This window comes from Centroberyx gerrardi, chromosome 1, assembly GCF_048128805.1.
Source record: "Centroberyx gerrardi isolate f3 chromosome 1, fCenGer3.hap1.cur.20231027, whole genome shotgun sequence".
Classification (NCBI taxonomy): domain Eukaryota; kingdom Metazoa; phylum Chordata; class Actinopteri; order Beryciformes; family Berycidae; genus Centroberyx; species Centroberyx gerrardi.
Genome location: NC_135997.1, coordinates 27,042,986 through 27,067,021, shown reverse-complemented (window position 1 = coordinate 27,067,021; position 24,036 = coordinate 27,042,986). Strand labels below are relative to the sequence as shown.

Below are 24,036 nucleotides of genomic sequence, written 5' to 3'. Positions count from 1 at the left end.
TGCGTGGTGACATCATGAAAAGTCTACGTAGTTTTACGCAAAAAAAAAAAAAAAAGTACCTCTTGTGGTTGCGTGCAAGCTTCCAGCTGCGTCAAGCCAGTTAAGAGAGGCCGAATAAGACCGGAAGGACAGCGATTTTGCCTTCAAAACAACAGCGTCAAATGCATCACTCCTGGCGGGAAAAGAGGTATTAAAATAGAGATTAGGAGATCGATTCTTTCAGCTAACTCGATTCCTTTGGCCCGTCCGACGGTAGTAAATCGATTCAGGACTGGTTCATTTTGTTCACCTCTGCAAAAAGGACAATTTGATAGCCAACAGGACTGAACAGTTCCAGTTACCACAAGCAACTGAGCCGCTGGACCAACTGACCTAGCGAGTCACTCACATCTGTACTGTTTCTTTTGACCAAAAGGTGACGATTCGCTCAGTCTGATACAGCTGAACGGTTTGTTGAGTCCAAAAGAAAGATGTCGATTCAGCAACTCAGCTCGAACTGAATACATCATACAGGTGCTCTTGTGCCAAGTAGTAGTCGCTTGGGAGTTGTATAAAGATAATCAATGAATGAAGGAGTTTGATAATTTGTGAGTTTGTTGTGTGACTGTGGTTGATTAAGCCCATTTTATTAGCCAACAACTTTACAAGTGCACCTGATGAATTTCAATTCAGTTCTTTTGGCGAAGCAATTCGACTCCTTCGCTTTAAAGTAGGCTATTGTTGAAGGATTGATTCAAGCATCAACCAATCACTAGTAAAGACGAAACAAAATCATATCAAAATACTCAATTCAATTCTTACAATTAATAAGGGGTGAAACAATAGCTGTTAAATAGTTTGGTGAAATTAGGGTTTTATTTTGAAGGTTTTGATCGGAAATTGTATTCATTATTGTGGCGAGCTTGATACTGGTAAATAGTTTCTTATTTGTAGCAGAAGCTCCAGCTTTTGTCAGAACTTCACTTACATCCTGCTGACAGTGATGAATTCCTCTTTGGTCGTGAAATAATTCCAGAAGCCACAGTTTTTCCTTCATACTCAAAGTCTAATACATTTTAGAAGGATACTGTACTAATATCGCAGTAAAATCATAAACTATAGAGCTCCCCCTAGCGGCAATTAAGTTAATGGTGTTTAGAAGTAATTAAAATGTAAATAAGCCAGCAAAAAGGCAGCAGACAATTGATTATTTCCTCAGATCAAGAAATGTAAGTTACACACTTATACTGCATTTAAACAGTTAGTCTTGTTACCAGTTAGTCACCAGCTCTAGCTAACAGTCACAGTAAGTACGTCGGGGATAGTCTTTCAAATTCCTTTGGCTGGTTATTTTTTCGGTACTGCCAATAGAAAGAGCCGGAAGCAGCAGCACATGACCATGATGACCTGCACAGGTGAGGAGGAAGCTGCTGAATGGACAGGATAGGATAGGATAGGATAGGATATACTTTATTGTTCCCGTAGGGCAATTTGTCTTGGGCTCAGGAGTGATATTGCACTTTAACAGATAGGTAATTGACAGATACACACTACATAGATACATGACACAGTCAACCCTTCGTTGTAAAAGCAAGGGCGTTAGTAAAAAGCTTGTTGCACCTCTAAAATGCCGTAAAACTTTTGAAAAAGGGGGGAAGATAAAAAATTAAAAAAAACCACGAACATATTGCACACACCCTCGCGGCCGAGTTTAGATTTTAGGTGAACATAGAGGTTACCATACGCCTGTATCCCGGTGTTACAGTTTAAGTCGTTTCCAGATTAACTGGTGACCGTAGCTTGAATGCGTCAGTGGTTACTACTTAGGGAGCGACGGCAGATGTTGCAACCAGGAAGAGAAACTTTAGCTGACCTCGCGAATGCCTTAATAATTTCTGTGCTAATTGTAACTGTCATTTCAATAAATATTCATCTGATTGTGATGTTGATCTGTAAGTTCTTTAATGCAGCTGAGCGCGTGACATTCGTCAACCGCATTTTGAATGTTCCCCTCAAAGAAAGGGATTCGATACCAGGGACAAAGTACTACAGAAGTGTGACACGTGGCAAGTTACCGGTTGTTATTCACCTGCGCTATCCAGAGCATACAGCATCAATTCAATTGTATAAGTAATTTCTTTCAAGAGTCATTTCTTTTATGAATCGACGGCTCCGCCCCTGAACCGACTTCTGCTTGCTTTACTTTCATATTACCCAATTGTTGCTGATCTTTTGGAATAACATTAACTTCTGCCCGTTAGTGCAGGAACAAAGTCTACTCGGACAGAGTTCTTAAGTGTGCAGGTTTCTGGTTATCTGGTTTACAGCTCCTCAGGACAGACAGCCTACTCCGCAGCCCGCAAAACTACGTCGCATTTTTTTCTCCAATAAGGTCGGTTGCGTTTCCAATTTAGAAACGTTTTTTGCCAGATAGCAATATCCCATAAAAGTATGCGGGCCGCTCACGGGATTAACTTTTTTGTGTTTGTACTTTTTTGACTGTATTGGACATTATTGTGTTACAATAATGTCCAATACAGTCAAATCCTCCAGATAAGGGATTTAAGTATAGGGTAACACAACTGGTGTAGGCCTACAGGTCTATCAACTTGTCTTGTATTTAAGCAAAGGTGCAGATTTTGGGGATACACATCTATCTCACTAACACCTGCTACTGTCAGACTGTCCAGGTGAAACCAGAAGAAAACTATAATCCCTAATTGATTACACCTATTAAATCCCCTTCAATCATGAAGGGGGTTGTAGCCTATATTAAGGGGTGGAGACTGGTTTAAGAATATTTTTTAAGCCTTGAGACAATTGAGACTACTGTGCTAAAATTGGGTGCAACTCAGTAATAGGAAGGTGTATCCTGTAGCCTGTCTTACAGGACAAGATGAATTTGGAGGAGTACTTCAGAAGGATCGAGTTCCATGGCCCGTATGAAAACCCGGACCTGGCAACACTGAAGTTGATCCACAGACAGCACATCATGACAATCCCCTTTGAAAACCTCAGCATCCACTGTGGGGAGAGGATCACCATGGACCTCGAGTTCATCTTCAACAAGATCGTCAGGAGCGGCCGTGGGGGCTGGTGCTGTGAGAACAACTGGCTGTTCGCCTGGGTGCTGAAGGAGCTGGGCTACAACCCTGAAACCTTGGGCTCCAGGGTTTTCAACAGCATCAAAAACGACTTCAACCCCATGGATTCTCATCTCATCAACAAGGTCATCATTGATGGCAAGGCATACGTTGCAGATGTAAGCTTTGGGGTGTCTAGCCAAATCCAGGAGCCTCTAGAGCTCGTCTCCGGGAAGGAGCAGCCTCAGGCGGCCGGTGTGTTTCGTCTCATAGAAAAGGGGGAGGTCTGGGTCTTGGAGAAGACTGGCAGGAAGCCGGAGATCCTGAGTCCGGACTTTGCCAAGTCGAGTCTCGTGGATAAGAAGCAGACAAAGACGATCTACTGCTTCACCTTGGTGCCGCGGGGGGTCGATCATTTCCTCGAGACATCCCACACACTTCAGACAGATCCGACTTCACTTTTCACCAACAAGTCCATCTGCTCTCTGCAGACACCCGCAGGATTCAGAGCCCTCATTGGCTGGACCTACAGTGAGGTCACCTTCAAGCCTGAGGAAGGTGTTGATCTGTTAGAGATGAAGGACATACCGGATGATGAGGTAGAGCAAATTCTGAGGGAGAAATTCAATTTAAAGTTGGTGAACAAGCTTGTGCCTGTAAACAATAAAGCATGCTACACACTATGAAAAACTCCAGATTTTCTGTTTCTGTACTGTTAACATGATAAATACCTGTGTTGATTTAATGGCTGACCAGATCTTGCAGCTTTTTGAAGAATTGTATCTATTTTAATCCATATAAAGGATGCTTTAAATTTCCAAATTTGTTCAATATACAGTATTGTAACTGGTGTATATGATTCTGTAATTGTGAAGGATTGAATGAAGAAAAATAAACTGTAATTTGAACATGTGGTACCATTTGGTGTTGTAGTATAATGCACATATTCTACATATTTCTATTTTTCTTATAATTTCTCTATGCCTATATATATTTCTGTGAGCAACTGCAACGAAACCCAATTTCCCCTCGGGGATCAATAAAGTATTTCTGATTCTGATTCTGATTCTGATTTCTCATCCATTGAGACAACATTTGGCAGGTCATTGGGCAAGGATGTTGTGTAGGGTGAACCCACACAAACTCTTTATTTGCAGAATAGAGTTCAAGCCAACCCACGTTTCTAGGGTTGACCTACATCTTAATGTTATAAATTTAAAACATACATCACAGTAAGTAGAATCAAATAAATGAGTTGTATGATAAGTTCTTCTAAGGGGGAAAAACACAAATTAATACCTTATGGAAAAATGATTTTGTTTATATTGGTGGTGGTAGACTTCCATAATAGTTTACCCACCTTTTTATTTACTACTGGCATCGGGACAGTTATGTTCCAGTAATCAGTATCACCAACTTATGTTCTAGGGAGCTGATACGCTAACTTTCTGAGTCAGGTCCCTGGGCCGTTACACAAGGGGCAAATCACGTCTTTCAGAGCTGATTAAAATACAAGAGAGACGCCATCAGAGGAAAACTCAGCAACGCGCAACGCTAGTTAAGCTAGTTAGCTAAAGCGTCAATCTCTTATGACAAACAGTTCGTAAGTAGAAAAACTTCAACAAGTTTGAATTTCTGTTTTCGAGGTTTACGTCGCATTATCGAATAATTTCGCAATTGCAACTTAGTAGTTTTATTAGCCGTGTCCAACCTGAGCACTCCTCCCATGTCATTCTCCCATTATTCATTGCGCGAATACATTGAAAATAAAATGCGAGTCTACTAATGGCAACTACACTGTGAGCTCTTCAAGGCTCTTTGGAATGGTGGAAGCGTTGCAAATGGCGGATGTACCGCCTATTAGGTTTTTAACCAATGCCGTTTTCGTTTACGAAAGCAGCCAGTGCGGATTGGCTGACGGGTTGGACTGCCTGAGGGGAAGCAGCAACACAACGAGACTCAGAAATGAATTCCTTGGAACAGGCCGAAGGTAACCAACATGGCAAGCAAACTTCTCATTAACAGATAATGGCTGATTTGTTTTAGCGTCTGTGTGACCGTCAAAGTTAAAGGGAACTCAGAACACAGTTCTCAAGAGGCAGGTGCAATGATAGGTGTAGCTAGCTGGCTTGCCCGCTGACGCCGGTTAGCTTGTTCGCTAGCCGGACCCCATAGCTTATTGCAGTTTTAGCCGATATTTCAGTTTAGCTATGTTGTACATTAAAGTCTAATAGTTTGTTTTGGTACTGTAACTAGATAGCTAGGCTTTGCTAGCAGCCAACGAGACTTGCTATGATCAGCTTGCTAGCTAAACATGCATGCAAGTTCATATTTTTGGATGTTTGCAACAGCCAAATTCAAATCTCCACTCAGCTTAATTGCTCCTTGCCACCACTAACTATTCAGGTACTAACTATTAACTTTGGTAACCTTATAGCCCTGGAGTTAAGGTTGACGTTAGCTGTGTAAGATCTATATTGCATAATCTCTAGAGAGGTGAGACATCTAGCTACATCCATCCCTCTGTTTAAGGGAAGTGTTATTCCTAAAACTGCCAGTGTAACAACTGGTCATACAATAAAGACACAAGCCCCAATGTAACTATGTGCATTTATTGTACTGACATCAAATTAAAAATGCACTTGTCCCTTTTTGTTGCCAGACCTAAAGGCCTTTGAGAGAAGATTGACAGAGTATGTCTCCTGTTTGCAGCCTGCAACAGGTCGGTGGCGAAGTAAGTAAATAATCGTGGGGATGATTGCAAAAACCAAGCATGCCACAAACATAACAATCATAAGAAACACTTAATTTGCCAAGTACAGCAATGCACAGTAATTTGTCCTGGAGACATTGGTGCAGGACATTATTGACAAAGTTGTCAGTATATTTGTGAGCAAAGCCAGAGATGAGACAGAGTTGTAAGGTATTGTCTACATTGTGCAGATACCTATGATATTGAGAGATTGATATGAGAGTTGATGATATTTTGATGTTTCTTGCACTGTTTCTTGCACTGTCTCATTCTCATATCTTGTTTCAGTGATTTTGATAGTGGTATCTGTTTGTACGGCTACTGGGGCTTGGAACTGGTTGATAGACCCGGACACACAGAAGGTACGCTTACTTTTTCAACTGAAATGTTTTTGATGTGGGCATGTCTATCGTGTGACACTTTCTTATAGCTTGAACTTCCATTTGCCTTATATACCATGTACACTAGCTGCTGTGGGATAACCAAATTTCCCCTGGGGGCCCAATCATTTTTATTTTCTACTTATATCCGATCTTTCAATAAGATCTCTATAAGTGGAAGAGTTTTTTGACTTGATATATTGGTTTGCATAGTTTTTTTATGTTATGTTTATGTTTCCCTTGTTATGCAGGTGTCGTTCTTCTCATCGCTATGGAATCATCCGTTCTTCACCATCAGCTGTATCACTCTAATAGCTCTGTTCTTCGCTGGAATACACAAACGAGTTGTTGCTCCATCAATGTATCCTTCTGTGTATATTTCAATTCATAGGAAGTTGCATCTTTTGACACTTTGTCAGACTGCTATTATTGCCCGAGTTGCATAGTTTCCACACATCTGACTTCAGTCATTGACATGTTTAGCTCTTGTATGCAGGAAGTGTTTAAGTATTTGCACCCTTATAATCGGCATCCATCTTTCAGTTAACAAGTACCATAGTCTATGTTATACAACAGGTAGTTACAGCCAAGCACTCTGGTCAAAAATGTGTCATTTGTACTGTTAATTCCCATAAAGCACAGCTAGCCATGCTTTATTAAATATGGAATTAGTTGCTGTGCCAACTTGTGTAGTAATTGAGGAGTGAGCACTCAGTCTTTAGTGTTTTGTCCAGGTTTCATGTATGTACACTACTTGGAATACATGTTTTCAAACAGTACACACATGTTGGTAACATCATAATATTCTAGAGGGAGTTATTTAGTGTGATTTTGAGAAGGCACCAGCTCTTATCTAGCTGCATCACTGTCATACCCATAATCACGGTAATGACCGCCCTCTCCGGGATTGTTGCTATACAATCGTGTATTGTTTTCACACCTGCATTGATGGAGAATGGCTGACTTACATTTGAGAAGAAAACAATATCAAGATGTAGTCTTTGAACAGGCAAGAGCTCGCATGACTTTTTGTCTTGTATCACACAAAGAGCTGGAACCTTAACTTTAATATAAAGTGCCACTATAACCTGTCATTTCTGTTGCTATTTTCTGCTGACTTAATGCTTTAAAATTTTGGTTTACATCTTTGACCTTTACCCCTTCAGTATCGCTGCGCGCTGTCGGACAGTTTTAGCAGAATACAACATGTCCTGTGATGATGTGAGTTCAACGTTTTGTGGTCGTTCAGGCTTTTGTAATCACTAGTCTGTTCTGTTGATTTGTGTTTTTTCATAATTGTAACACTTGTTTTGTTTGCGTCTATTTACAGACGGGGAAGCTTATTCTCAAACCACGACCAAACATCCAATAACCACAAGCTGGTGTGAGCTGGTCAGAAAATCAACCTGTTAACATCACCATGTTGATAGCTACTGATCGCTCGGGGTCTGCGATCCTTTGGGTGATCTAAAACAATGAGATGACAGCGGAAGGGGAACAGCACCGAGGCAGAGTGTGTCTTCACGATGGAAAATGCATTTGTTAAGAATGAAGAAATGAACAGAAAAGGCCTTTTATCAATGTCTCTGTTGAAGCTGCTTCTCTGCTCATATACCCGTTGATATATTTTACTCATTCATTGTGAGTTCAGATGTGTTTATTTCTGATGATGCGCATGTGTTTTAGATAAATGTTTCTATTTTTAAATTTATTTACCAAATAAATACTGAACGTGTGAAAACGTGTCTCCTTTTTCTTTCAATGCCTCTCTTGTATTGATGAGCCTCTGTCCAAGTGCTTATTTATTTGAGCTTGAAAGCTTGTTTCATCTTGTATAAGATGATAGTATGATATCTTAATAGTGTGACATGTGTTAAGATGGTTAGTAGGATATTTACGCAACATTTTACAAGTTATCTCCAAGCTGGGTTGTTTAAAGATATGATGTATGTCTCTTGGGCCTGCGTTGTTTTCCTCGTGGTTTTGCGACAGCCTCTCCGCTTTCCGTTAACAACGTCCGCTTTACGGCAGGGAACAATCTTCCACATGGCCTCCGACAAGCTGGAGTGTGTTCGCTGAACCTGAGTGAACGAAAAACCGGTTAAAATGGGTAAAAGTAAGACCACTAAATTCAGACGGCCCCAGTTCAACTCGGCTGGCCTGCCGGTGAACTCTGTGAAGGAGGCAGAAGCCGAAGAAGAAGAGCACGACGATGATTGTTCTCCAGCTGGGGAGCTGCTGGAGAAAGTAGGAACCCAGTCTGGTGCTGTTCTCGCACTGTAATTACTGTGACACTTCATGTTTTTAAAACATTTTTGTCTTTTTGGATATTATCTTATGACATATATGCTAATGTCTATTATACTCAGCTTACTCTAATGTTACAGAAAGAACTGTCATTGCCAGACTTAAAAAAAAAAAAAAGACTGTGACATGAAGCTGTCGTTTGCCACTGTGAGCCAAGTGAGCAGGTTGGAGCTATATAGGTAGAAAATAAATAACTGGTGGAGAATCGATGTTGATTTGACGATGATTTTTCTTTTATTGAAGAAACATTTAACGGGAAATATTCCTTGATTGGTCTATCCTAATAGCTATCCTGTCACAACTTGAATCTCGAGTTCATCCACTGCACTGATGAGAATTCACTTTAGATGTGGGATTTATGTGGGATTTTTTTCATGATGAACTTTAGCCTGTCAGTGAAGAGTTTGGTTTGGTTGGGTTTTTATTTGGTTGTAAAGTTCTTTAAAGAGTCAGTGCTGATCACTTTGCCTTTTTCAGTCAAAAAGACGTTTTATATAGCCACACTGTAAGACCAGCTATCTTACTCCCTCCTATTACCTGTTATGTAAGAGGACCAAGACCTCACAGTGCAGCTGGAAATGGTTTGGGTGGCTTGAGTGGAGTAAGTGTGAAGCAGGTCAGCTCAGATGAATGGTTTCATTCACCCTTCATGTTTTTACATGTAAAGTTGCAGAGTCCCAGCGCAGACGTGCGAGAGTTTGCGTGTGCCAGCATCTCTCGGGTGGTGCAGCAGAGCCAGTCCATCCCCGCCTTCCTGCAGAGGGACGCTGTGCGGCGCCTGGGGCCCATGCTGCTGGACCTCAGCCTGCCGGTCAGGGAGACTGCCGCCGGGGCGCTCAGGTGAGCCGCTGTACCCCCCCCCCCCCCCCCCAAAAAAAAAAAAAACAAGAACAAAACAACCCACCCACAGATAGTCCACCCACCGCCCTGCTCCTCACAACATGGACACCTGTAGAACAAAGTATTACCAGAGATACGGCTCATTTGTATAGAATCTTTTCAATTGATTTGGGATTTTACATATGGGGTGATGAATTTTGATTTATTGTAATAAGAAAATGCCTCACTTTTACCTTCAGTTGTTGACAAAGCTTCCATGCTCCCTGCCACCTAAACATCACATCTCAGCCACTTGGGTATCAGATAATCCTGACTTTGTATTTTCCGTTCAAGTGTCCTCGACTCGTTAACTGCATTATTTCTGACAGCACATGAAGGCAACACAATAGCTAGAATAGTTGCTAAGTGGTTGTTAGGAGAACTGACAGGTGTTCCACTAATGTTAGTTCTAGTGCAACCAAATACATGAATCAATTAGTGCCATTTAGTTAAATCTGCCTCAAGGGATTTATTTTAAGCAAATGAACAGGGCGTCACGATGGCTCAGTGGTTAGTGCTGTTGCCTTACAGCAAGAAGTTTGTGGGTTCACTTTCTGTGTAGAGTTTGCACGCTCGGGTTGCCTCCTATGGTTTCCTCCCACAGTCCAAAGACATGCAGCTCAGGTGGATTGAAGACCCTAAATTGCCCATAGGCATGAGTGTGTTTGTGTGTAGTATGGTATCTAATGTATATGACGTAGTATATGATGTATAGTATGTATATGACGTAGTATAGGATGTATATGAAGTGTGTGTATATATATGCAGTATGTATAGATGATTTCGTATGTATATGACATACTGTACTGTATACGATACTATGTAGAGCCTTTTGAGACATGCTTGCTATATAAATAAACAAGACCAGACAAGACTAGACTAGACTGGAAAAGCAGCAGACCAAAAATGCAAAAGTGGGGCTACATCACTCTGTCATTGTCAGCTCCGTGTATGAAAGGAAGAATGTACCAACGTAAGGTCAGCAGGGGGAGAAAGATGGAGCAGTGATGCTTGTGACCCCTCACAAAGTACAATACATGTACAGGTGACCTTGGTGACCTTGGTACAGGAACAGATTATGTATTGACATAAGTACACTGCCCGTCAAAAGTATGGGGACACCTAGCTTTTGAAAATGTGTAATAAATGAGCGTGTTTTCTTTGTAGGCTTGCAATGACTTAACCCCATTAAAGATGAACTAGGTTTAGTTTGAGAAAAAAAAATCAGAAATGCAAATATTTGTGACGATAACACTAAAACAATTAAACTATATGTTAATAAAAAAAAAACTCCTTAGCAGGTGGAACTGCTGCTCGCACTTTCTTCATGTGAACAGTCAGTTCACAGTCAGTTTCCAGGTGTTCCTCAGAGATGTTCTGCCATGACTGTGCAGGACCTCCCAGAGGTTTGTGGTGCTGGTTGGTAGGCATGTTGTATGTTAACAAAAGCACTGCAGGCATTTTTTTCCTAACTTATTACTTGGAAAATGACAGAGAAAATCAAATAGTACTTAGAAAATTTAGAAAAGGCAAGGTGTCTCCAAACTTTTGACGAACAGGACTCCACACTCGGTGTAAGAGGACAGCACAAGCATACAGTACATATCAATCAACATGTATACAAAAAATCATTCTGTAACTATGCGTGTTCAGGCGGTGTGGCATGCTGTGGGTTGCAGCCATAGGTGAGAGTCCAGCAGTGCAGTGGAACAACATAAAATGAGATGGGTCTACTGAGTACAATGGAAATGCATACATGCGATCTGAGCCTTGTGCAGCATGGACACACACACTGTAGTTCTGGAGACTAGCGGCATATAGTAAGTAGTGCAAGTCTGTGCAAACAGCATAAGGTAATAATAAATAGGATCGATTAGACAGTAATAGTAGCCAGATTACAGTCGGGACTCTAGATTATTCAGACTATACTATAGACTATAGACCGACTATACTAGGTGATAATACTATGATGGAAGTATCCAAAATCATCAATATGCTTCAGCGCTTGCCCTCTCTCCATCCTAGGATCAACACTTTGCATCCTGAGGAAATCCCTGTGATGGTTATTTGTGTTGATATAGCAAACACAGTACACATGAAACACAGAGTATTTTATTTTATTGTGGAGTATTAGTCACATTATTTCAACAGGGGGCGCCATGCTACAATTATGGATTTGGCTTTGAGGAGAAAGGTGGTGTTGCTGGGTTTTTATGATTTGATGGCTCATGTCATAATTGTCTTATGGTAGAAGTTTCAGGAATAAACACTTGGCTTTGTGCCAGAGCACATGTGTCTTACGCAGTATACTGTACATGAAGTCAGATTTGGCTATCCTGGAAATCAAAAGAAGATGGTAGCGCTCTCTCTCTCTCTCACACGCACGCACACACACACACACACACACAGCTGTGACAGCGATTCTTGTCAGACTGAATGATGAGTGTGCGTCTGGGATGGTTTGATCCTGACAGGAATCTGAGTGCATGCGGAGGTCACGAGGTATGCGAGGACATGGTGAAGCACGACGTCATGACTCCTCTGACAGCACTGCTTAGAGAGGTGAGACTCCGCCACCGCTTTCAGCTCACCCAATCACTTCAGTTCCTCCTCATCAGCAGCTGCTACTGCAGGCCACTTTATTCCACGCAAATAGCTTTCATTCCAAAATGAGATAGTCACTATCTGAAAAGTGGTGACTCCCTCTCTGACAGATTGAGAGACTGCTGGCATCAATGTAAAACTCACTACTGACTATGATTGAAGTTACTAGCTGTCTTAAGCCTTTTACTTACAAAATAGTAACACTGAACATGAGGCAAGCCCTTTGCTGGTGTCATGTAACTTATATAATATCTAAAGCGCTTATACAGAATGATAGGGAAATCTTTTTGAAATGTCAGATCACATATCCCTATATTGTATTGATTGTATGATGTACTGATGTTCTTATGTTTCTATGTTGGAACCTGCTTAATGTATTGAAAACAAATTCCACCAGCCTGGCTGTGTGGTCATTAAATAAATAAATAATCTAATAACCCATAATTCTTATTTTTCACATTTTGCAAGGCCAAATAGTACATTTTAAGCTTCTAACTGTGGTTCAGGACACTTTGACAGGACATAGTAGCTGTTGATGAACATACAGTGTGTTGGATGTTGCAGGTATCGACCCTGTGACCTTCCTTTTACTGGACGGTAACCAGTCGTGTAAACACTAAGCCACCCTGCCGTCATGTTTAAATAATCAAGAGAACAATAAGAAGAAAATCCCTATAGCCAAGAACACAGCATCTCACAGTGTGCCTGTTGAACAACTTATTAAGTTGTCCTGGCCTTTTGGGAATGTTTATCCAAAGTCATGGGTGTGCTTCAGAAAAGTTCACATTATCTGTTTAGATTCTGAACATTTTTTGGATGCATGAGAGCAGAGAGAAGAAAGTTCATACCTGTGCAGTTAGTCACTATGTTGTTTCTCTCCAGTGTTGTGCCGGTTTTGAGAGCAGCGCCCTGCCGACGAAAGAGCAGAAGAATGGAGTGGAAGATGTAGCCAATGAGGCTGTGAATCTACTGTGGAACCTATGGTAAGTGAGAGGTTATGCAAGCTCGTTTTCTTTAGCCTTTATTTGTCCAGGAATGGTTCGCTGAACATGCATGCTCTTTTCATTGACGCCCTGCTACTCATACCATACAGTTACACAAATTCACTCCTGAGAGCTGCCCAGGGTCTGAAGTCAACTTTTTTTCTCCACCAGCCTCTGAGGCAGGTGTATGAAAAACTTTACCAGCCACTTCTTTGCACCATAATAACTGAGACAGACGATCCACATCCAGATCCACGGTCCTTAAAATGTTTATAACATCTTATTTATTATTCATTAGTCACATTTTAGTTACAAACTCACATTTGAAATTTAGATAGTCAGAAAGATGGCTTATTTCTTCAGTCAGCAGTATTGAATTTCATCAACGGCCAAACTCGTTTGCTCTCGTCTCCTGTGGTTTGCGTACCCCAGGCAAGTGTCGCCACATTTAGAGGACCACAGGGTCCCACACCACACAAGACTGTACTGAGTGCGGCAGTGGACTGTGTCAAGTGGTGGGTGCAAAGAGAGAATAGTGGGTGGTAACGTTTGCTGACAGTGCCTCCATGCAGACTATGATTGAAAATGTGATTGGTGACTGACAGCCAATGTGAGATTTGTGACAGCCATGTTTTTGTTGTCAGTCTAGTATCACAATTGTGTATTGGCTGTCAGTCGTCCAATGCCATCATAAAATTTGTAATCATATGTAGTTGTAGAAGTGCATCTTGTTTCAAAAAACCACCTGCCAATGAGGCAGTGAGATTTGGCATTTGCATTTGGCAGGTGGCGGGTGTTAATTTCAGACTCCGGCCCTATATAACCAGTCTTCTACTGTTGGCTACTGAGCAGCTCAGATGGAGCCCTTGGGTGTTTAGTACCTTACTCAAGTAGTACCTTACATCAGCTGTAGTCGTGGAAGTAGGGGAGAACATTACTTATTTACTTCTCTCACTCACATTTTCCCAGCCAGTCCAGGGACCTGAGCTGGGGGACAACCTTCTGGTCACAAGCCAGCTTCTCTAACATTTAGGCTAATGCCACTATCATTGAAATGAACCGTAACCGTGAATACTGACCCAATGTGTGTTCTTTGCTTGCCTTACATGCAACTCTATATTATGTTGTCCTGCCAGTGAGAGCAGCAGCCAGGCGCTGTCTGTGTTCAACAAAGCCGGCCTTCTGGATGTGGTTTTACAGTGTCTGGAGAGACACCCACACAACGTGGAGCTGGCCATATCTGCTGGTAGGACTGAGTAATGTACTCTTTAGATAAAATTGTTAATTAAGTGTCCTAATTACTATTTTTTTATAAATGGTATATGTATAAAAATAAATGTATAAAACAGGTGTCCAGGAGGCATTATTTTTATTTCATTTGTGAAATTGTCCTTTTGGTTCATTCTCCCTGGCATTAAAAAGTTATTGAAAAGTCTTAATTTTAACATGACAGAATTTGCAGACACCTTATATAGCACACACTTGAGAAATTATCCAATGTTGCTTAGCCACGCTAACTAACCGCAGCACATTATGCCTCATACCAGCAATAGCAAAGGCATTAGTCAGGCCTAATCTTTAACTAGGTTGGTTTTTGAAGTTTAAGAAGTCTGCATTTAAGAGAGCCTTTCAATTGAAACTGGCCGGCATTAGTAACTGCATTTAACTATAGCACAACTTATATATCATTTAGGATGTGACTTGAAATGTAAAGGGATTTTTTGTATGCCCAGCCCACTGTTTGCACACTGTGACCGAGGATAACCCAGAGCTGCTATGTAGCATGAACGCCGCTGTGCTGGGAGGCCTGGAGAATGTGCTGCTGTCGTCTCAGCCCGGCATGGCACACACTCTCCTCAGGACACTGGCCGCAGGTACAATTTGTCACTAGTAATGTGTCTTTGTTTTTTTTCTAAATTGCTCAAAACTATAACTTTCCACCATCACACTAGTCGAAAATGACACTAAAAGCCCTCTCTGCACAGCAATTGCCTAGAAATTTGAAAAAAAAATTAAGTGTGTGTCTGAATGTGGCTGGCAATGTAGTCCTCTAGGTTTTTATGCATTTTCATTTTACGTTTTGGGCATGTAGCTGATATTCTTCTAGAGTAGGCTCCCAGACAATAGATGAAACAAACTGCAATTTATAAATCATTTTATTGTGATTTAGTGTTTGAATATCTCTTCCTAACCCCTAAGTCTGCCTGCTTTATCACCCAGGAACAGTGTGGAACATGAAGAGCAGCCTGCCCGCCGCCCGCCAGGCTCAGACCCTCAATGCCGTGGCGGCTATCTTGTCTAAGAGCCTGGATCTGGACGCAGGTACGCTGATCCCTGAACTAAGACGGGCCGAAGAGGCTCGCCTCGCTAGCGCACCGGCCTCGGCAGATATGGAGGAGCAGGCCGCCGGAGAGCCCGCCGCGGTGGAGATGGATGAAGAGGAGGGGGAGGCGGAAGGGGGAGCCAGGCACAAGAGGAATGGAAAGTCTGTGAAGATCGATAACGACGTCTCTGACCTCTTGCCTGTAAGTGCTGCCTCCTGCCCCCCACTGGTCTAGATATTGAAATCACAACAGTCGCTACACACGGTGTAAGAAGGAATTTGCTTCTTCACATATCCCTCTGAGACACACACACACATGCAGGAAACCAGAGCAGACAGGGTAAGGACACTTCGACAGGGGTGGATGTGTCGGCTGTTTCGGATGTCAAACCTGTGACTCTCCAGTTACCGGACGGCAACTGCTTTCCTTCTGTAATCAATATGTAACAGATAAATGCTGACAGAGCATAACGATCTAGTTAGCATTTAAATTCCATCTTCTGTAGGCTGCTTTTCATACATACAGGATTTACATACAGGATTTACATGATCCCCATTCCACCTCCATCAACATGCTTCCTGGGTTATCAGATTATAATGGGACAGAGCAAAATGTGTTGTCCCAGCAGGTGCAAATGCACTCAACAAGCAAGACGAGGTGTTTCCTGTCAAATAGAAAGGACATAAATATTATGAGAGGAAGTGACGTGTGCGGCAGTCTGTGTTTTGGCGAGGGAGAAGTCCAGTTTCAATGTGTATTCCGGAGGGGCATGTTGCTGCCAGGTGGGAAGCCTATGAGTCATCTGGGAGTGCGAGCCAGACTGCGACAGCGTAGACGAACTGTCGGGTTCAGGGGGGGGGTTAGGGATGCTCGGCAGGGTTCAGCCGGGGACCGGCTTTCTGCCTTCCACCACGCTGTCACTCCCCAGACCTGACCTCGGCGAGACGGAGCTGTCCCTCTCAGCCCAGTCAGAGCCGGGGCCCTCAGATCGCGGGTGACATTCATGGTGGTGTTCCAAAATACCCTGTAATATTATGGGTAACACAATGGGGTTGTCTCTAGCCCTCGGTTCTTCGAGTCTAGTAATGTTAGCGTACAGCCGTGCAGAGCATTTCTGTATCACAACACTGTTAAACCCGCCCAAACGCACACTCGCACACACACTTCTCTGCCCGGCCCCGACTCTTCTCCCTCCCGGCTCGTCACTGGTGGAATGATCTAACCCACCTCAGAACTGCAGTCGCTCCCCATTTTCCGCTGCAGGCTGAAAACCCATCTCTCCAGACTCCACCTCGACCCCTGACCTCCAGCCCATCCAGCCCTAAGGGCCCATTCACATCTAGAACAAGAACTACGAAAATAACTATAAACTATAACGATACGTTGTCGCTCAAGCATTCACACTGCAACGATATCTGTGAGAAGCTGCTCAGCAGACGAAGCATCACTGCAGTGCGCTGCCAGATTCCTCACCCGCCTTCTTTCTTAGAGCTTTAATTTGATTGGTTGAAAATGTATCGTTATCTCTTCATCCCAACAATTGCCCTGAGGTCGAACCAAAAATATGTTTATTGTTTTGACTTTATAGTTATCGTTGTAGTGGGAACACACTCTATTTAGTGAGAACAATTTAATTTTTTTTTTTTTTAATCTTTTATAATTATTCTTCTAGATGTGAATGGGCCTTAACCTCTTACCTGAACCAGGGTTTATATCGTATGTATCCCCCAACACACACACACACACACACACACACACACACTAGTAAGGCACTTGTGATTGCTTGTGATAGATTTCCATGTACACCACAGTTCTAAAAGTACTATTGGACAGGTTTGTGTACTTACAAGAACTTTCCATCCAGTGGAAAGAAATTCCTTCTTTGTGGCAGGCAGCTGCTCTGAAACTGAATGATAACGGTGATAACAGTCATTGTTTTGGGTGGATGTTGACTCCCATGACTGGTTCTTATTGTCCAGAGGGGTAAGGAGGAGCTGAGGGAGGCGACGGCCTTGCTGACAGCCCAGCAAACGTCCTTGGAGATCATCGTCAACATGTGCTGCTCTGACGGTGAGTGTTGCGGGCATGGACAGCAGTGCTGACCCCAGGCACTTTTCATCAACATTATTACATGTGACACGCCTTGGCCGCCCGGTGTGTGTTTGTCTATCGGAAAACTTATTATGACCATATTCTAGTACATCAAAAGTGTTCATTTGAGTGCCTAAAAAATGCCTTTTGTTATTTGAGTCTGCATGCCAGTGTTTGTCTTGACCCACTTCCACGATTGCCCCCACCAATTGTATGTGCGCGCGCTTGTTTTCAGACCCCTCTGACGACGAGTGGGAGGAGACATCAAGCAGCGACGAAAGCGAGATGGGTCCTGATAGCCTCTGTGATGGAGTCTCCAGCCTTATGTCCCCCCTGTGTTTGTCAGCTGAGGTTCACGAGGCCTTAATAAACCACAGCATCCCAGAAAAGGCAAGTTCCAGTCTGTTGCTTCGATCACACCTGACCTGGGTCAAATCGCATTTGCAAGTAATTCTCAGTGGGACTATAAGATGGGTGGAGTTTGCCTTCAAGTGCCAGAAAGTTTAGGCAATAATGGGAATGTATGTAACAGTCATTTTAGTATATTTTGCTGCAATTAATAACCTACCTGACACTATATCTGGATTGTCCTGATGATGCAGTGAACCCCATCCATCTAGTAGTCCAAGCAGTTTAAAATAAACAGTTAGAATTATTTACATATACTATTTGATCCAGGTCTCTCTCTCACACACACACACACACACACACACACACACACACACACACACACACACACATATACATGCTGAACTGCATGAAGGTGGTAGTAATATTTTGTCTCTTAATTCAATACTCAAGGTCCTCAAAAAGACTCAGTTCCCCAGCGGAGAGGCCATGGACGTGTGCCATCAGAATCCCTCCTGGAAAAGCCTGATAAAAAAGTAATTCTCTCACTTCTCATTAGAGAACAGCGGCTCTGGCTGTTAACGTAAACTCGAATGCCTGATAAAAATGATGCGTACGGCACCGTTGCACTTTTATATTGTCCATCTCTAGTGTGCGTGTTCACTGTTGCACAGACGTTTGTTGGCAGTGTCAGGGTATTTTGTATTGTAACAAATTCCACTGGCCTGCCTATGTGGCAATAAAAGATACTTGACTTGAAAAGAAAAGTGCAACACCGTAATTATCCGGAATTGGTTATGGGCCGTGGTTTGTCGAGAGCCTTTTGACGTACTCTTGAATGAAATGTCCCGCTGCACTGTGACAGAAGCTGTCTTTCCTGCAGGATGCAGCGGGTGCAGTACCGGGCGCTGACGTGCCTCCATAACATCCTGTCCACCATGGACGCCGAGTCCCTCGGAGGAGCGGCGGCTCTGCAGGGCGTCGCACAGCACCTCTCCACGCTGGTCTTCGGTGCCGCAGGTCCCACATTTATGTCATTGCATTGTAACATAGCACATGTAGATCTCATTTAACGGTCCTTTGTTTAGTTTGATTATTTACTTGAAAAAATGCACACATAAATATGCATAGAAAACTGATAAAACACAGAACAGGAAAAAATACAAACTGTGCAGGAGGTAATTTTGTTTTATTTTTTTTTATACATTTTACATATTAGACATTTAGCTGATTATTCAGTTCTCATTCAGTGTCACTTACAATGAGTGCAACGTTAGAATAAGCTTGAATTCTTATTCCTTCAATAAAAGCAACAAGTGGTAAGAAGTAAAAGCCACAGCAGCCTGATAATGGATGAAACAAATACTCCTGTGTCCCTAGAATGATCATAAACTGTATGGTGAAGTGCCACATAAAGACATGAGGGTTTTTTTTGGTTTGTTTTTTTAAACAAAGGGACTTATAAAAATATCTTTGTTGTGTAACAATGTAAATTATAGCTGCTAGCATCAATGTGGCTGGGAACAGAGTAGCCATTTAGCTATGAGGGGAAAAAGGAGGAGAAAAGGAAATCTGTTAGGTTTAAATGTTTTGTGGTGTATGTGAAGACGATCTTTACATAAAGCAGCCAGCATACCTGGCTGTATTAGTGTCACATTATGGTTGCACCACCCAGGACTCGATCTCACCACCTTTCTCGCCAAATTTCAGTTTTGCAGATAAAATTGTGAAAACATTCACACACCATCTAGGTGATGATCAGAATTTTGTTACCGATTTTCATTGAGATTGGTCCAATTTAGGAGTAAGACAATTATAGTCTCTGTGGGCTCAATTTTTGTAGGTTTTTAAAAACTTATATTTTAAAGTTTAGGGTCTGCAGATTATTTGGAGGCTAGATTTGGTGTCATTTCGACTGGCAGTGTAAAAGTAGTTGGACTTAATTAGTTTTACAGTTTATGAAAAAACAGTGATTAACTTCAGAATTTCCATTAGGTAGCAGGAAACAAAAGATTGCTTTCATATGGGCCTACATCCTCAGAAAACTTCACACCCCTATGGCTAATTTTTAATGAACTTTTTAAGTTTAAAACTTTTGGACGGTTGCTATAGCGCCACCATCAGGAACACTGGCCTCATATTACAGTGTGCATCATTATGGACCAGACCGGACTACTCTGCAAAGTTTAGTGCATTTTTGTGCATGGGAAGGCAGTTTTTGTCAAAAGCAAGCAAGCAAGCTAAAAAAAAGGACACAGGAGTTGGATTTAATGTTGTATAGAGATTATAAAGCATTTTGATACATCTGCTAAGTAAGTAGAATTTACTGCTTGAAACTCAGGCAATATTCCATACCTTGTTTGTTTTCAGAGATACCAAAGGAGGAGGAGTTCCTGGAGGCCGTCACCAGCGCCATGCGGTCACTCTTACAGATGATTGCCTCTAAAAATATCCCCCAGGTACAGAATACGCTACAAGCTCAGTTTTTCCTCTGTGATTTTATATAGCGTTTGTGCTTGTGGGTAATTTTAGCTTTGGTTCCATGTCGATTCCTGTTTTGGTCCAAGGTATGGTCCTAGTGCACGTTGCAATATTGAAAATGTTGTTCTTAAGATACTTAATTTCAATAAAACATTAATTGACTTACTTGTTTTAGAGGGGGTTTTGGTACTATTATTTCAATTTGGCATTTTCTGTAACAGTGTTGGTAGTGTTTTTTGGTAGTGTTTTTGCTGTTCTGCTGCACCACTGCAGAACAAATACAGAGACAGACACACAACATTGAAGCTGATAGACTTTGTATTCCACCCAAATTTACAAGTCCCCTGCCAGTTCACACTAAACCTCACCGTCGACCCGTGTTTATTTTGGATAACTCAGTATTTGTCTGGTTGGTTTTGCTTTTGTTAGTGTATGAGCCCCCAGCAACTGATGAGCCTGAGCGAAGCAGCCACCCGCTGTGATGTGGTCAGCGTGAGGGTCAACGCCTTGGCCATTCTGGGCATCACCGGCAGCACGCTGGCCAAAGAGAAGGGCACCGCTGAAACCCTCCAGGTACCTTTTGCTCTCTCCTGGGGGAATATTGTGGCAATGTTTGCTCCACCTCTAAGAAACTGTGCTCTTTTACAGATGATTGGAAATGCCTTACTTCAAGTGGCGACAAGAGATGCCGACCTCGTTGTGAACGGGGAAGCCCTAGACGCCCTGTTTGATGTTTTTGCGGACGGGGAGGAGGCGGAGACGGCAGCTAAAAACATCCAGTTACTGCCCGCACTGAAGGCACTTCAACCTGTCTTCAAGGCCAAGGTACTAGAGTTGCATTTCTTTTTTTTTTTTATTGATTTCTTCATTTGCAATTGTACATAACAGAATTTCCAAATGCAGTTATAAGCAATATAAACCCAATAACCCCCCACCACACACACACACACACACACACACGAACACACACACATAGACAGGTAAAGAAAATACATTAAAAAAAAATAACAAGATAGAAAATAGTGATTGTAACGATAATAGTAGTGGTAATAATAGTAACACAAAAACACATATGGACAATTATGTTTCTCCACCATTTAAATGGTATTGGTTTATAATGGCGTTATGAGTTTTCGTGAACAATAATGGTTCAGTACACGTTTCAGGTCCTCCGAATCTTGTGTTAATATCCCTGTGTTTTAAGAAATAAAAGGCCTCCAAATTTCCTCACAAACGTTCTTTCAGCTTATCTGTTCAAATGACGTGTGAAGCAATTTCTACAGTTGCAATACCCACGTTTGTAATGACTGCTTCTGCTCCTTTTCAACTAGATTCGTAAAGAGGGAAGGGGGAAGTACAGCCCGGAGCAGCTGTGTGTGCTTGACAACATCAAAGTCAACTTGAGAAGATTCATCGGTTACCTGGAGAAGGCGGTGAAAAAATGAGGGTTTTCCAATACTTCACAATCTGATCATCTGAACCGCAATGGCTCACAATGTATGGACAGATATGCCAACAGAGCCAGGGGATAAAACGGAGAGTGTGGTTGTGAAGCCATCAAGTATTTATTACATTGGTAGTAAAAGATTTGTATTTGCTTGGTTTCAATTTTTCTATTCTCTGAATAATGGTTTACTATTTTACTTAGTTAAGTGAAAGTTTCATAATTTTTTTTGTGGAGGAAAAACAAGATGGAAACTAACATTGGAGTATGTTGCAGTACTGGGGAAGGTTTTGTGCTCCATGTCAATCAGTACATTTTGATGTTCTTTATTTTAATGAAACTGGTTGTCAGACCTGAATTTGTATATTCTGAGCATTTTCATGCCCACAGTAACAAATATGTTAATGGGTCAAGTGTGTAGAGATGACAGCCTCCTGGATTTTGATATCAATACTTTCTTCATGCTCGTCCTACATTGAAAAGGGTCCAAACATTAATGTTCACTTCTGCTGGTCCTGACAAGGATTGAGAAGCAGTGTCCATTTCTGTGCCCTAGAGTGGATTATAGTGTTAGCTATATGAAAAAAGGTTTTGTTTTATTGAATTTTGATTTTGTTAAACACTTACTTGCCTAAGGAGAAACAATTAGATCTTATGACCTTCCAGTAACTGACTGAACTGAAAGGATTTGGCATGTACACTGGCCAGATTGTCATAAGACTAAAATCTGTTAAGACACAGAGAGACTTTCAGTTTGCTGAAGCTGTTTTTCCTGATATTTTTGCCTTTAGAAAAGAGCACACATTCTCCACCTCTGCCTATCTATGCCTCCCATCTCTTAGACTGCATTAATTATACACTCTGGGAGGCACTACTCTCATGCAAAGAGTGTTAATTGCTCCTTTTGTAAATTTGGTGTCGTTCTGTCTACAAGTCACCAAATTGTATTTTTCCTTTTGATGATAATAAGCCTTGTTGGTTGCCACAGCAGCCAACAACACTATTAAAAAGACACAGTTGGCAGTAACACTATAAAAGAAATGTTGACTGAAGCTAAATACAAACTAAAAATGGATGAAATGGCTAAAGCCTCAGTAAAACCAATAAACATTTAGTCAAAATGCTGAATCGAATTCTAAAATTGCTGACAAAATTCACAGTGTATGGACTGCAGGACTGAATGATGTCAATCCATGATACTGCCATCTTTTTTGCACCTGGCCGATGGGTGATCATGCTTTGAGTCCCTGACAAAGTCATGAGTCTTTATTTATCATTAAGACAGAGTGGTCAGTGGTACACACAAATGCCATTTACCTAAATGTTAAAACTCACAGTGAATGCTGTGAAATTTCTTTCATTGTAAAAGAGTCAGACACAGCTTTCCTGGTTTGGATTTCCCATGATTTTTCATGTTAATAAAATTGCATACCATTATTATAAAACTTTATTTCAGAGATAAATTCTAGGGAGAATATGTCATCAGGATTTGTATGAATGGCTGTTTTGAAATAAATCCTGAATCATGATATGGCTGTTATTTTTTTTTTCTGTGCATAGTATGAGGAGTTGGTGATGTTGTATTCCCATCTCCGACCCAATGCTAAATAAAAAGGTGGATGAACTATGACTCCTAATAAGTTAGTTTAATACTATGTATTAGAGTGTAGACTATGAATTTTCATAGTTAAGTTTTATGTGAGTCTAAAAAGACAGATAAATTCCAGGGATGTAGTGGTAAATAAAAAGGTGGGTAAACTACCTCTAGTCAGTGATCATCGTAACGCAAACGACAACCAATACAGACATTTTCAGAAAAACAATAATTTGTGCTATTTTCCTTGCAAAAGGCCTTGTATAACTTCTATCAGTTTGATACAATTTACTAGATGTGTACTATGAATATACATCATAGAGATTTATGTCACTAAAAAGGTGGGTAAACTCCAGGGATGTAGTGGTATATAAAAGGGGTGTGAACTATGACCTTAAGTTTGTTGATCACCATAAGTCAAACAACCATCAATACAAACTAACAAATATAGCAAAAAACAATTATATTTTAAGACAAATGATTTTTTTCCTTAAAATACCGTATCCCAATATAACTTAACATAACATTTGATGTTTACTATAAAATTACATCGTAAAGATTTATGTGAGGCTAAAAAGGTTGGTGAACTGGGTTTAGGTGGTTTTGTCCGCCACTATATCCCTTGTCCATCTTATTTCCATCTGAGAATAATAAATCAGCCGTCGTTACGTAACAAGAAACATGTTGTTCTCTTGCGTAACAACTGTTTCTCCGCCCCTTTTCACTCGCTGTGCGCCTGCGCAGTCGAACAGTGTGGTCCGCCATTGAGGGACCCATGATCAGGAGG

The 24,036-nt window shown here is 41.6% G+C and overlaps 3 protein-coding genes across 5 annotated transcripts; all 3 read left to right on the top strand.

The window, feature by feature from the left end:
• Window positions 1–1,385: 1,385 nt before the first annotated feature.
• Window positions 1,386–3,971, top strand: LOC139910129 (arylamine N-acetyltransferase, pineal gland isozyme NAT-10-like). 2 transcript variants are annotated; one of them, XM_078284752.1, is made up of 2 exons: window positions 1,386–1,394; window positions 2,858–3,971. In XM_078284752.1, exon 2 carries the CDS (start codon window positions 2,876–2,878, stop codon window positions 3,746–3,748), a length of 873 nt encoding a protein of 290 aa, XP_078140878.1. In that variant the 5' UTR covers window positions 1,386–1,394; window positions 2,858–2,875; the 3' UTR covers window positions 3,749–3,971. The 2 variants fall into 2 exon arrangements, with proteins under 2 accessions (XP_078140878.1, XP_078140880.1); XM_078284754.1 differs by lacking the exon at window positions 1,386–1,394 and adding an exon at window positions 2,351–2,371.
• Window positions 3,972–4,989: 1,018 nt separating this feature from the next.
• On the top strand, window positions 4,990–7,925 carry cnep1r1 (CTD nuclear envelope phosphatase 1 regulatory subunit 1). Of its 2 annotated transcripts, none has more exons than XM_071897369.2 (6): window positions 4,990–5,052; window positions 5,725–5,796; window positions 6,103–6,176; window positions 6,446–6,555; window positions 7,361–7,415; window positions 7,525–7,925. In XM_071897369.2, exons 1-6 carry the CDS (start codon window positions 5,028–5,030, stop codon window positions 7,564–7,566), a joined length of 378 nt encoding a protein of 125 aa, XP_071753470.1. In that variant the 5' UTR covers window positions 4,990–5,027; the 3' UTR covers window positions 7,567–7,925. The 2 variants fall into 2 exon arrangements, with proteins under 2 accessions (XP_071753470.1, XP_071753469.1); XM_071897368.2 differs by having other exon boundaries at window positions 4,998–5,064.
• A 311-nt stretch (window positions 7,926–8,236) lies between these two features.
• On the top strand, window positions 8,237–22,682 carry heatr3 (HEAT repeat containing 3). Its single transcript, XM_071897370.2, has 15 exons — window positions 8,237–8,441; window positions 9,169–9,341; window positions 11,855–11,942; window positions 12,867–12,967; window positions 14,104–14,213; window positions 14,701–14,841; window positions 15,188–15,492; window positions 17,271–17,361; window positions 17,618–17,772; window positions 18,184–18,266; window positions 18,614–18,750; window positions 20,101–20,189; window positions 20,641–20,784; window positions 20,860–21,036; window positions 21,543–22,682. Exons 1-15 carry the CDS (start codon window positions 8,301–8,303, stop codon window positions 21,654–21,656), a joined length of 2,049 nt encoding a protein of 682 aa, XP_071753471.1. The 5' UTR covers window positions 8,237–8,300; the 3' UTR covers window positions 21,657–22,682.
• The last annotated feature ends 1,354 nt before the right edge of the window (window positions 22,683–24,036 follow it).